Source organism: Pseudorca crassidens, chromosome 11 (assembly GCF_039906515.1).
Source record: "Pseudorca crassidens isolate mPseCra1 chromosome 11, mPseCra1.hap1, whole genome shotgun sequence".
Classification (NCBI taxonomy): Eukaryota; Metazoa; Chordata; class Mammalia; order Artiodactyla; family Delphinidae; genus Pseudorca; species Pseudorca crassidens.
This window is the reverse complement of record NC_090306.1, coordinates 69,043,435-69,057,073: the sequence shown is the minus strand read 5'-3', so window position 1 is coordinate 69,057,073 and position 13,639 is coordinate 69,043,435. Positions and strand designations below refer to the sequence as shown.

The following is a 13,639-nucleotide window of genomic DNA, read 5'->3' as shown; positions in this document are numbered from 1 at the left end:
TGAGGTTTTTAGTCATGTGGGTTACTAGGGGAAGAGCATGCCAAGCAGAAGGAAGAACTAAGCAAAGACTGTAACTTGGGACAGTGATTGACTTTATTAGAGGAACAATGAGTTTGCCAGTGTGGCTGAAGCAAGAGAGCAAATGGGAGAACAGTAGGAGAGAGTTCAGAGAGGTAAAGGCATGGGGGAAGGGGAGGGGAGTGGGGAAGGGGAAGGGGGATGGGGCAGTGGTTATTGCTCACTGTAAGTTTTCGCTCTTGTGCTGAGTAGAATGAAAAACCATTGTAGTGTTTTGAGCAGAGGAATAACTTTATCTATCATGTAACAAGATCACCATGGATCACTCTGGTTGTTTTAAGAATGAACATAAAAGGACAAAGTTAGAAGCAAAGAGACCAGTTAGGAGGTTATTACAGTGATTCTAGTGAGAGTAGATGATGCAGACAAGGGCTGGTGTTGAGCAGGAAAAACCAGCTACCAATCCCAGGTGAGGATTTGCATGGAGGATGGCAAAGATTATAACAGTACCAACCACCAAAAGTCAGAGCCCACATATCTCAGCCTATTGCATCTTCTGAGGTTTCAGAGTCAGCAAAGAGGACTGACAACAAGGAGCTCCTTGACATACAGGAGGTAGCATACATGGGGAAGATTCACATGTACTGCAAAGATAAAGCAAACATGTTTTCCTAATAGATTGCCCCTGCTCTGCTCATAGAATCTTCCTCCAGTTCCCATCTCACCCAGAGTAAAAGTCAAAGTTCTACGGTGATCTCAAGAACCCACATCATCTGCCCATTTATATCCACTCCCATCCTCTTGCTGTAGTTCATTCCATCCTAGCCACACTGGGTCCCCTTGAAAATTCTAAACCCACTTGTGTCTCCCAACCTTTGATCTTTCCAACTGGAACAACACTACTCACAGAAAGGTGAAGAGAGGCAGCAAGATCAGCATCTGTGGGCTGCACAAATCTCCCGTGGCTAGGGAATTGGTCCTTCCTGGTAGCAGAGGCAGGACAATGGACTGCACGCACACCTCTCATGCTGCAGGAGAAGACCCATTCTCTTCCCATGAGGGGCAGATACACTGGTGGGGCTGGCCAGGTGACATATAGCACATGCAATACAAGGAAGTTCACTGCATACCTAGAACAGGGAAATGGTTTCTCCTAATAAGGAAGAAGAATCTGGGGCCAAGTTATAGCTTGACACCTAGCTTCCATGTAGGGGAATATTCCAGATGCAGGACATTGACTGGGCAATCCTGGAGAGGGTTGGCAGTTTGCATGAAGACTGCTTCCCCAACAGGTGACAGCAGTAGACAGCATGAAAATGAGTCATATTTATTCTATTGCAAAGATAAGGCAAACATGTTTTTCTAATAGACTCAATAGGAGATGGGAGAAAAAGAGAGGACTTGGTGACACCAAAGTTTTTCAGCCTGTGAAAGCATATGGAAGGATGGAGTTTTTACCAACTGAGCTGGTAAAGGTTGAAGGTGAAACAGATTTGGGGAAGAGGCACAGGAATTTGGTTTTGAACATTCTGAGTTTGGTTGGACTGCCTATTTGATATTCAAGCAGGAAAATGGAGTAGTAGTTGAACATACAAGAATATACAGGTTAAGCCTGGGATAGAGAGAAAATTTAGGAATATATATTTTAGTGAGTGAGACAAACAACAAACAAAATGCATATTACATAGCAGGAATAAAAGACCTCTCTGATAAAGTGATATGTGAAGAGATCTTTAAAGATACCTTCTTAGTCACCTTTGATGATCCTCCCCTCTGACTCCACAGGTGATCTCATCCAGTGTGATAATTTTTCATAGAAGACATCCATGCACTGACTACTCCTGACTGCAGGCTCCTGCAGCAGCCTAAGAGACTTAACTTCGACATCTCACAAGTTACCTCAAACTTTGTTTCCAAAACCCAGTTCTTTATTTTACCCCATCCTAATCCCACATCTGTTTCTTCTGAAGATTCCCCCTCTTCTATAAATAGCAACACCATTCTTCTAATTGAAGACCAAAATTCTTAAAGTCCTGCTTGAGTCTATGCTTTTGGTCTCATATCACATCTAATCCATTGAAAGAATATGACCAATTCTCCCAACCTTCACTGCTAACACCCTGGTGCAAGCCAGCATTATCATCCACCTGGATTACTTAAGCCTCTATAATTCATCTCTTTAATTTTATCCTTTACTCCTACAGTCTGGCTTTTACAAGAAAGCAGAGGGATGCGTTGAAAATGTGAGATCATGCCACTCCTCTGCTCAGCACCTTCATAGGGTCGCCATCTCACCCAGAGTAAAAGTCAAAGTCCTGCAATGATCTCAAGAACCCACATCATCTCAAGAACTCATATCATCCTTCCACCTACACCCCCTCCCATCTTCTTGCTGTAGCCTATTCAATTCTAGCTACAACGGGTGGCTTTAAAAATCCTATACCCACTTGTGTCTCCCAGTTTTTGATTTTCCTGTTTCCTTTGTCAAGTAAACACATAATTTATGCTTTCATTCTGGGTTTGGCTCAATGTTTTCTTTGCATAATCAATTCCCCTAGTATATGCTTGACCCAAATACTGCATGAGACATACTGAATAATTTTTCATTGTCTCTCTGAAATTCAAATTTACCTGGGTAGGTAAAAATTCGGGAGATGGATGATGGTGAGAGCAGCACAACAATGTGAATATACTTAGTGCCACTGAACTGTACAGTTAAATATGATTAAAGTAGTATGTTTTATATTATGTGACTTTTACCACAATGATGGTAAATTTCTTTTAATTAAAAGAAAATAATAAAGTACATTCCAAAGGAAAAAAATGTTTAACTGGGTACCCTGTATTTCATCTGGCAACTCTAACTGTGGGGAAGTGGGAAGGAAAAATGGATGCTGAGCAGGCAAGCAAAAATTGTCCACTACAGGCAGCTAAGAAAGGCTTTACACAGACCACCAGGACCATGAGATGAGCAGGTTGCCAGCAAATGTTTACAGGTAACTTCCCTGTTCAAAAACCTTTGATGACTCTCTGTCATTCTGTTTAGTACCCAAAGTTCATGCTATTTCATATGAGAAGCTAAGGACATCTTAATGTATGCTGGCCCTCCCTTTCAGGTCTCATATCCTCCCATTTCCCCACAGCACATCTTTTGCTCTGCACACAGGGCTACTCATAATCCCTCTGCAGAGAATGCCTCCCTGCCTTTGCTCATGTTGTTTCCCCTTCCTGGAATAACTACCCCCTCCCTTATTTTACTTGAAATATAATTGCTTACCTTTAAAAACCCAACTCAAAGAGTGTCACAAAAGGTATCTTCTTTCTGCTCCCATAACACAAATATGTAAGCAAAACATAACTCTATGATAATATTTCATTGCAGTACTTAATACCTGCTTGTTTGTGTGTCACTTCTCTGCTAGATGAAAATTTCCTTAATGGCAGGAATGTATCATCATATTTTTTAAAAATCCTAAAAGCTAATTTCTTCCATTTGGCACATAGTTGGTGCTCAATAAATAATTATTGATTGAATCAAAATATATATTTAAAACATTTTATCATCTGAGCCTTTATTGCCTTTGAAAACTAGTAATTTAAGTGTATACTTCTACACTTTAAAAGAAAAAAAATTGAAGTCTTTATAAACTTATGTTAAGAAATAACTTCTTGGTATAACACCAAAAGCACATAAAGGAGAAAAATGATAAATTGGACTTCATTAAAATTAAAAACACTTTCAAACTGTGCCATCAGGAAAGTAAAAAAGATAATCGAAATACTGGAAAGAACTATTTATAAGTCATATATCTGACAAAGGACTTGTATCCAAAGTATATATAAGCAATTCTTATAACTCAATAATAAAAGCCAAATAACCCAATTAGTTAATGGGCAAATACTTTGAATGGACATTTCCCCAAAGTAAATACACAAGACGTCAGTAGGCATAAGAAAAGATGCTCAACATAATTAGTCATTAGGGATTGCAAATCAAAACCACAAGGAGATTCCACTTCATACCCACCAGAATGACTATAATAAAAAGACAAGTTTTGGTGAGGATGTGGGGAATTGGAACTCTCGTGATTGCTGGTGGGAATGTAAAATGAGGCAACCACTTTGGGAAATATTTCTTCAAAATGTTAAACATAGAATTATCATATGATCCAGCAATTCTTCTCCTAGGAGAAGAATTCTTCTCCTAGGAATCTCCTAGGAGTTCCACAAGAACTGTAAACGTATGTCCACACAAAGGCTTGTACACAAATGTTCACAGGTACATTATTCACAGTAGTCAAAAGGTGGAAACCATTGAAATGTCTATTAACTGATGAATATATAAATTACATGTAGAATATTCACATGGTAAAACACTACTCAGCAATAAAAGATATGAAATACTGATAATATGCCACAACATGAATGACTCTCAGAAACATTATGTTCAGTGAATAAAGCCAATCACAAAAGACTATTCTGTGATTCCATTTATGTGAAAGGTACATAATATGCAAATCTGTATTGAAAGAAAGTAGATTAGTGGCTGCCTCGGGCTGGGGGTGGGGGTCTGCTCTTAGGGGACTGCTAATGGGTATGAGGTTTCTGTTAGGGGTAATGAGAATATTCTCAAATTAGATTACATCGATAGTTGCACAACTCTTTAAGTATTCTAAACACCGTTGACATTTACACTTGAAATGGTTGAACTTTATGGTATGTAAATTAGATCTCGATAAAGCTATTTAAAATAAGCATTGATTTTTCCTTTAATTCTCTCATTTGCCCTTTATGTTAAAGTGCCACAATTTATTTTAAAGGTAGACCAAGATAATAATGATTTGGAACAAAGTTGTGTATTCTTTTTCTAAGGTATACACCACAGGTTTAAGATGACCTTTCCACTCTGAAATTATGAAAACATATATTAAGCTCAGCACAAAATATATTTAAGGTGATTTGAACAGATGAAATATCACACATTTTTAAACATATAATGTCAATAAGCACTTCAGAGAAAAATTGACTGTTCAAAAATTTTCCTTGGGTAGTACTAAATTCCAAAGTAGCATAAAGACTATGCAGTACACATCTGTTACTTAAAGGAATTGAAGAGGTTAACGTTTTGAAAGTGTTTTATTTTCGTTGTCTGATTACTGTTTATATTTACTTAAATTTCTCTTACCTTGAGCCCATTAAAAAATTTGCAACTTTTAGACAAGATTTTAATGGACTTCAGGTGCACAGATTTGGAATAATCATTTTTCTAATTAGAAAATTAACATCATTCAGTTGCACTGAACAAATATTTGTAGAATTTATACACGTGTGTGTGTGTGTGTACTGTTGTATGTATATTCATATAGCTATACATACACACACTACATTCTTGTTACTTGTCAATACCATCCAGCATGTGTTATTCTATCGTTTTGATTTTTATGTTCTGATTAAAAGTAATATGGTAAAGGGTAGATGAAATGACCTCGGAATTCAAAGTTCTGCATTTTAATTCAAATCAACTTCGTATAAGTCTCAGTTTCTCCAAAGTTCTTAAGGACTCAAATCTTAAATGTAATTTTTCAATGACAAAAAACATTTTTCACTGCAAAAATGTATTTTCTAATGACTTTTGTAGTTTCTAAAAATTGCCATTTTTTAGTTGACTAGAGGAAATTCTCAATGTGAGGAGGCAGAAATTCTATTAAAGCTGAAGGTTGCCTCATTACTTGTAAGCAGTGTACAGAGTTCGAAGATATTTGCTGTTATTACAGAAATCCTGTAATATCATACCTCAGTTATCCCAAATTTGGACATAATTGATTGGCAGTTCGCTCTAGCCTTTCTCCCTAAACCAGTGCTCAATTGCTGTCTAATGAATATAAATAGGCTTTTCCCAGTTCAATGTACAGATAATGGTATCTTATATAAATGTCACTATCAATGTTTTTGGGTTTTGTGTTCATAAAAACTGTCTAAAATGTTGTTTTTTTATTAGCTTCACAATAATACTGCTCTGCATTGTATGTGGTATTGCGCGCCCCAACGGAGGGGTTTAACTTTGGAAAGGCAGTTCCCTTCCACTAAGAGCAATTGCTAGGCATGTTCTCAGCTCTGATCCCTCCGCAAGCAAGCAGTCCCAGCAGCTAGGGAAATCAGGACTCTGAAGGAGCAACTGGTCAACTGACCTTTGATCCTTTCCAACACTCTTACACCTTTCACTAGATAAGAAAAAGTTTGGCACTTACAATACAAAAGTTCAGTCATATTTTCAAAGTACTAATTCTGCAAATCCAACTGGTATCTTAAGATGCTATCTTAAGACTGACTCTATCTTTCTCTGCCCTTTTAATTGATTTGTCCAACTGTTTCTCCACGTGTTAGGCAACTGGACTTACCAATACCTCTTGCCATTTGTTTGCTTTCCCATTCTCTCTATTTTATCTTTCTCGCTGCTTTTGTGATGCTTTCTATACTCCTCCTTTTATCCTACAGTCAGTTTTGTCTAATAGGACATTTGCATTCCAAAATATCATGAGTTATGCAAAATTTCAAAATAAAAATCACAGGGCTTATGGGGGAAAGGGGTTTGCAGTACAACACTAAAACCTTTATCAATGACTTTTAAAATAAATAGAATACTATTTCTAAATACTATTTCTAGTATTTCTAATACTAAAAATAGTAGCACAGTTTTACACATGTTAAATGGTTAAGGATTGCATAACTGCTGTGATAAATTTAACTCTTTACTTTGAAAAAGATCCGAAGTTTGCTGATCACAGTGGATGTCAGAAGGGTTATAGCTGTGATCTATTGTGAAGTGTTGGAAGGCGGAGTATCTAAAATCAGACAGGTGTAACACAGATATGGATGGGCTGACTCAAAGCGCTTGATGAAGTGTGAGGTTGGTGTTAGATGTTTGAGGAAAGTGCATGTGTACATTTTGTATATTCCTACACTGATTGATTCAGCTAGGTCTGGTTTTCTATGTTCAGCCAGTGATTATCAGGAATGAGATTGTACATAAGAAAACACAAAAGTTACATTATGTTCAAATTCTTTCTTTTTTTTTTTTTCAAATTGTTTCTTAATGTATCTGTCATGCTAGAATGAATTCATATTTTCCAAACAAGCATTCTAACAGAATTGATAGTACTTTTTTTTCTTTTTCTCCATACTTTCCTATTTCTAGTTTATTGTGATCTTTTTCTCTTAGCACTTATTTCTCCCTAGTTCCTGCACTGTCTTCACCACAAAATTTCTCCAGTGCAGCTAGGCTGTAGGTCATCCTTCTGAAGACATGAGTTACCCTGGTTTCCAGACAGCCCCTTCAAAAAGAGGAAAAATCAATCTCAAAGTATTTAAACTCTTCAGCCTCTTTCCTGTGGATTGTGTGCACTCATTACTTTTATGTTGATAGCAATATAGAAAGCAAGACTTTTCTATGCTATACCTTTGTTCCAGCTAGGTCAGATTCACAGCAGGAATAACTTTCTTTAAAAGAAAAGTGTAAGTTTTCTTTTACTGAGAGTCGTTGAAAATAAGACTTGCAAATTCACAAAGGATCTTGAATAAAAATAGAAAATATTACATAGTTTCTGTGCCCTTATTTATTATTTAATAATAACATGCTGTGTTACATAAATATTTATTTATAATAAATTTTATATGTAATTGATTAAAAATAGCTGCCACTTATTGAATGTTTATGCTATATCCATGTTTTGTGCTAAACTGTGTATAATGTAGCATATATAATAGTTTCCAGTTCAAATGCATGTATTAACCTATTTGAAAATTACTGATCTACTTTTATATTTTAATGTCAATTAAGAGTTTTCTCAGAAACTTAGTTTTCCTCCAAAGCTAGTTCTGTTAGAGTTCTTATTTCTCAGTATGAAATCTTTATCAGTCTCATATCTTTAAGTTCATGAATTTTAAATTAATGATGAAGAAAACTCTAAGTGCAGTTTCTTTCTCTTTTCCTGCAGCGTTTGTCCAATGGTTCTATAGATTCAACTGATGAAACAAGTCAAATAGTTGAACTACAAGAATTGCTTGAAAAACAAAACTATGAAATGGCCCAAATGAAAGAACGTTTAGCAGCCCTTTCTTCCCGAGTGGGAGAGGTGGAACAGGAAGCAGAGACAGCAAGAAAGGATCTCATTAAAACAGAAGAAATGAACACTAAGTATCAAAGGGACATTAGGGAGGTAAGTGATTCGCAACACTTTCAGTCTTTGCTTCCTGAATGCTGTCTCTGAGATGCTTTTTCCATAATTTCCCCTAATGGCATATACTCTTTACCTTTTCTCAAAAGACCGTAAATCAGTATGCATTATATTAGTTATGAAACTTGTTCACTAAGGCAAAAATAGTTTACTTCATCACCCCTTTATTTTTACTTTTTTATTTTTTTTCTGCTTTACAACAAAATGAATCAGTTATGTATATACATATGTTCCCATATCTCTTCCATCTTGCGTTTCCCTCCCTCCCACCCTCCCTATCCCACCCCATAAATATGTATGGAAAGAAAATGTTGGTATCAAATCTCAGAAGTAATAAAAACTACAGGTTTTTAAATGAATTTTTAAATGTTTTAAGCTGTTAATTTTAAATAACCCTAGATTCGGGTACGAATAATGAATTGCTATACTCTTAGCAGATGGGAATACTCAAAGACATTACTTTAAAAATATCCCTCTTATTTTGGTTTTCTATCTGTGAATGTGAAAGTACATGTGTGAAAGTGGGAACCTTTCTTTCTCTATATGTTCAGTTCTTACTAAACTTAACATCACTTCATCTATTTGAAAAAGTGGGTACTTTAAAGTTACGACAAAAATTACAAGGAGATGTCTTATTTGTGATATTGCCAAATCATCGTACCAGCTGAGGTGAAAAGTTTAGAATCTTTTCACTGTTATCACTCTATTTAATTAAAAAGAAAATTATCTATATTTATGAAAATTTTATTTTGTGACTTTTCACCTTTTCCATTTTTACATGTTCTTTTAAATCATATTTTTATTTTTTTATCTTTTGTACATCATTAACTAGCTGTTATTGGAGTTGACTCTATGTATCCAATTCTTTTCTTCCAATTCTCCTTTGAGCCCATTTTATCATACTTTTGCCTCCACGGTCCCATCAAAACTGTTCTTATCCAGTTTGACCTCCATGTTGCTGAATCCAGGAGACACTTCTCAGTCCTTGGAAGCACTTGATCTAATTACCACTTCCTGGTGTATTTCTTCACTTGGCTGATAGTACACTACACTGTTCCTGATTTTCCTTCATTTTTACTTGCTACCCCCATCTCAGCCTCCTTTACTGGCTCTACTTCTCATCCCCAACCGTGGAATGCCTTTCCTCCTCAATTTACCTTAACTCCCCTGGTAAATTCATGCCGTTTCATGGCTCCAAAAACTACTCGTGGTCTTATGATTCCCACTTTATATCTCCACATTATCCATCTCTCCTGATTTCCAGATGCCTGTATCTAGATCTCTGACGGGTATCTCAAAATTAACATTCTCAAGACTGTTTTCCTGATATTCCCCCCAAGAAGCCAGACTTACTTGCAGTCTTACATATCTCAGCTGACGGCAACTCCATTATTGGTGCTTAGATCAAAAACCTTGGAACTGTCCTTGGTACCTCTCTTTCACTCACACACTGCATTTGCTTCATCCATAAATCTTATTACTTCCAACTTCAAAATATATCCGTCCTGTGACCTCTTCACACACTCTTCATGGCTCTGCCTTATTTCACACAACCACCATCTCTCATTGGATTATTCTAATAGTCTATACTCAACACAGCAGCCTGAGTGACCTCTTGCAGTGTAAGTCAGCTCAAGTCACTTTCTCCTTAAAACTCTTCAATGGCTACCTATTCTACTTACAGTAAAATCAAAGTCCTTGCAGTGGTCAACAACCCTGTACAATCTCTACTCCCACCCTCTGACCTCTGGGAACTCACCTACTACTCTTTCACTTTAATCCACTCAGTTCAGTTACTGTGGCCTCTTAAGCAAGCCAGATCTATTCTGTTGCATTTTCTTTTCCTTCTGCCTTTTACTCAAATGTCTTAGTGAAGTGTTCCCTAACCGTGGTATTTACACATATACACTCTCCTTCTTCTTTCATTTTTTAAAAATCTCACAGAATTACTGCCATCTGACACAGTATGTACTTTGCTGATTTACTTGTTTGTCATATGCTTTCCTCTCCACTGTATATAAAGATTCATAAGAGCTGGGGTTTTTTGTTTTGTCTAGTTTTGTTCATTGCTCTATTTTAATCACATACACAACTACTGAGTATATACTAGGCACTCAAAAGCTCTTGTTGAAAGGATGGATATTTATGGGTGTTAGGTGTAAACATCAAAAGGCATGGATGAAATCAGACTATGTCCCCAAACAATGCCTACTATCTCAGAGTAAGATAATCCATGAAGTGGTTCTGTCACCGCACAGATAATGATACACCTTTTTATGAGTTAACAGTTCGGGAATGCATCTCTCATCTTCACTCCTCCCACAACCCAAACTCAGAGAATTTATAAAGTACATGCAGTTTAACCCCTCTTCTATATTACTGTTAAGGAACACTAAGATTTTTGACTAGTAAACCACCAGGGCCATTTCTTGAGCTTTTGCTCATTTCCTATTTCTTCATTCTGTTTAGCTGTTTTTAGCTGTTTTTCTTTCACTTAACACTCACCTATTCTATTAATGCTTGTTTAATCCAGTGTCATTTGCAGATAGAGCCCAGTATCTCCAGCTCTCCCTTTCTTATGATCTAAGTAAAAATAACCCTTTGATTCTAATAGTCTTTGGATGTAGGTGACAAAAAGCTAAGTCAGATTTAAAATGTCAATCATCTATCTGATGCCAAATTTTTTTTTATAATTAGGAATACCTTCTCATAGGTAAGGTGTTCTGCTTTCACCAGGAATTCTTTGTTTTTTTCAATTTATTTATTTATTTGTTTTTATTTTTGGCTGTGTTGGGTCTTCATTGCTGTGTGCGGGCTTTCTCTAGTTGCGGTGAGCAGGGGCTACTCTTCGTTGTGGTGCGTGGGCTTCTCATTACGGTGGCTTCTCTCATTGTGGAGCACAGGCTCTAGGCACGCGGGCTTCAGTAGTTGTGGCATGCAAGCCTCAGTAGTTGTGGCTCGTGGGCTTTAGAGCACAGGCTCAGTAGTTGTGGCGTATGAGCTTAGTTGCTCCACAGCATGTGCGATCTTCCCGGACCAGGGATGGAACCTGTGTCCCCTGCATTGGCAGGCAGATTCTTAACCACTGTGCCACCAGGGAAGCCCCTCACCAGGTCACCAGGGAAGCCCCTCACCAGGCCCTCACCAGGCCCCTCTTTTACAATATAACTATTCTTATCAGCTCTATGAGTTCTGGGTAGTTACATCTTAGAAGAGTTTCACAAGAAAGGAGTATTTCTCATCACTCACCTTTGAGGGGGCTTGCAAACACAAATGTCTTCAAAGCCAGGTAAACAATATAAATGTGTGAAGTGCCAGGTGTAACAGTAGGAAGTGATAGGGTTAATGAGACCTGAACAAGGAGCCTATACTCGGTCTGCCTTTCTAGATGCATCACGTGTGTGTGTGTGTGTGTGTGTGTGTGTGTGTGTATTAAGCACACTGTGAAGACCAAATAAAATATTTCCCATAAGATTCAGGATGCAAGCCATGGGAGCCTGGTTTATATTTAATTTCTTTAATTCCTTCTGTCCTTTAGGGAAGGTACTTGTAATTGTGCCATTTTTCTCAGGTGATGTAAAGTAACTTGTCCAAGGCCTAACCACTATTCTCCCCAACACACTACCTTCCCCACCCCCCAGCACCAGGAAGAATAGAGGACTACCCCAGCTTCAAAATCTGTGCTTCTTCCACTATGAGCAGCTTCCAAAATCAACAAGATGCAATCATTTACTCAGTGATAGCAACTATCATAAAAAATGCAGCTGCACTATAACTGCTTCCTAAATAATCAATCTTTTGATCTTTTCAATAAGCAAGAAAATGTGAAAATCACATACTTTAAAAAGGTATCACATAACACTGAAAACTCCATACTTCGCTTTTATGTATTCTTGAGCTGTGGTCACAACAAAGTCTACTAGATTGCATGATTTTAAGTAGAAAAGACAAACAAGGTGATTCTCCTTGCTACCCCTATAGCACTGCTAACCCAGTATGATTTATATATGATATAAGCAATAACTATTTGTTGAATTAATTAGGAAAAAGAATAGAGAATAGGAAAAAACTGACCACATAATTAAAAACTGAAATGCATTTTGCTGTGCATGTGCATAGTCTAATATATCTGAAACAAATTGTGTAAATATATTTCATTCATGGTTTTAGAATATATTTTTGCAATTATTCTTTGTCAAGAAATAAATCTAGTTTACTAGATTACTAGATTTACTTTTTGTAAAGTTTACTTTTCTTTTTTTTCTTTTTAAGCCAGGGTGATGATTACATCTGTTTAATGTCTTGTATATCTACAAAGTTTACTTTTGTTTGAAGTTTTGTCTTAAGCGCTCCTTAAATTGACTGTCACTTCTTGGAGTAAGGGTTAAAGCTTGGCACAGTACCCAGACTACAAAATATAGTCAGTCTCATATGGAGGCTTAGTTTACCTCTCCACTCTTTTTTTTTTTTTTTTTAATTGGGGTATAGTTGCTTTACAATGGTGTGTTAGTTTCTGCTGTACAACGAAGTGAATCAGCTATATGTATACATATATTCCTCTCCCTCTTGGACCTCCCCCCCATCCCATCCCTCTAGGTAACCACAGGGCACTGAGCTGAGCTCCCTGTGCTATATGGCAGGTTCCCACCAGCTGTCTGTTTTACACATGGTAGGGTATATATATCAATCCCAATCTCCCAATTCATCCGACCCCCCTTTCCCCCTGCCCCATGTCCACACGTCTGTTCTCCACGTCTGCATCTCTATTCCTGCCCTGCAAATAGGTTCATCTGTAACATTTTTCTAGATTCCACATATATGCGTTAATATACGATATTTGTTCCACTCTAATCAAGAAGGCTACTAATTGGGTATTTGGATACTAATATCTCATTAAATATATTGATATTCAAAGAGTTAGAATTTCCTGTGAAGTATTTCAGTTATATTTTGTTTTGTGAATACAGCTTATCACTCCAACTTCTTATTAAGAGTTCTTTGAACGTTCACTATGTGATTACATGAGTGAATACATATCAATTTTGTCTTTTCTATTATCTGAAACATGGAATTATATTTTTCACTTTACTAGCTCTAAGTTACTATAGAATTATATTTATTTGATATAATAAAATCCAGTTTTAACATAAACTTCAAGTTAAGAGAAAATTAATCCTTTATACAGTTTTTCAACTTTTTTTAGGCAGCAGTTTTCAGGAACTAGAAAAAGCTTTCTTTTTTAAAATTTCCAAGTAACACACAGCGAAAAGATACTTCTCCAACATGTAAATTCAAAATTTATTCTTGGCAACACAGCCTGCAGTTATAAATTGAATCTCCCATATGAATCACTGAATTAAAAATGAAATACCAAAGTCACATCCAAT

General features: G+C 36.8%; 1 protein-coding gene across 19 annotated transcripts in view; it reads left to right on the top strand.

Moving 5' to 3' along the window:
* PPFIA2 (PTPRF interacting protein alpha 2) overlaps positions 1–13,639 on the top strand; it is a 476,082-nt gene that overhangs the window by 345,924 nt on the left and 116,519 nt on the right. For all 19 annotated transcript variants that reach the window (XM_067697456.1, XM_067697448.1, XM_067697445.1 and 16 more), the window contains one exon: positions 8,013–8,234. In XM_067697456.1, the coding sequence (XP_067553557.1) occupies positions 8,013–8,234 (222 nt within the window). The remainder of the gene's footprint in view (positions 1–8,012; positions 8,235–13,639) is intronic.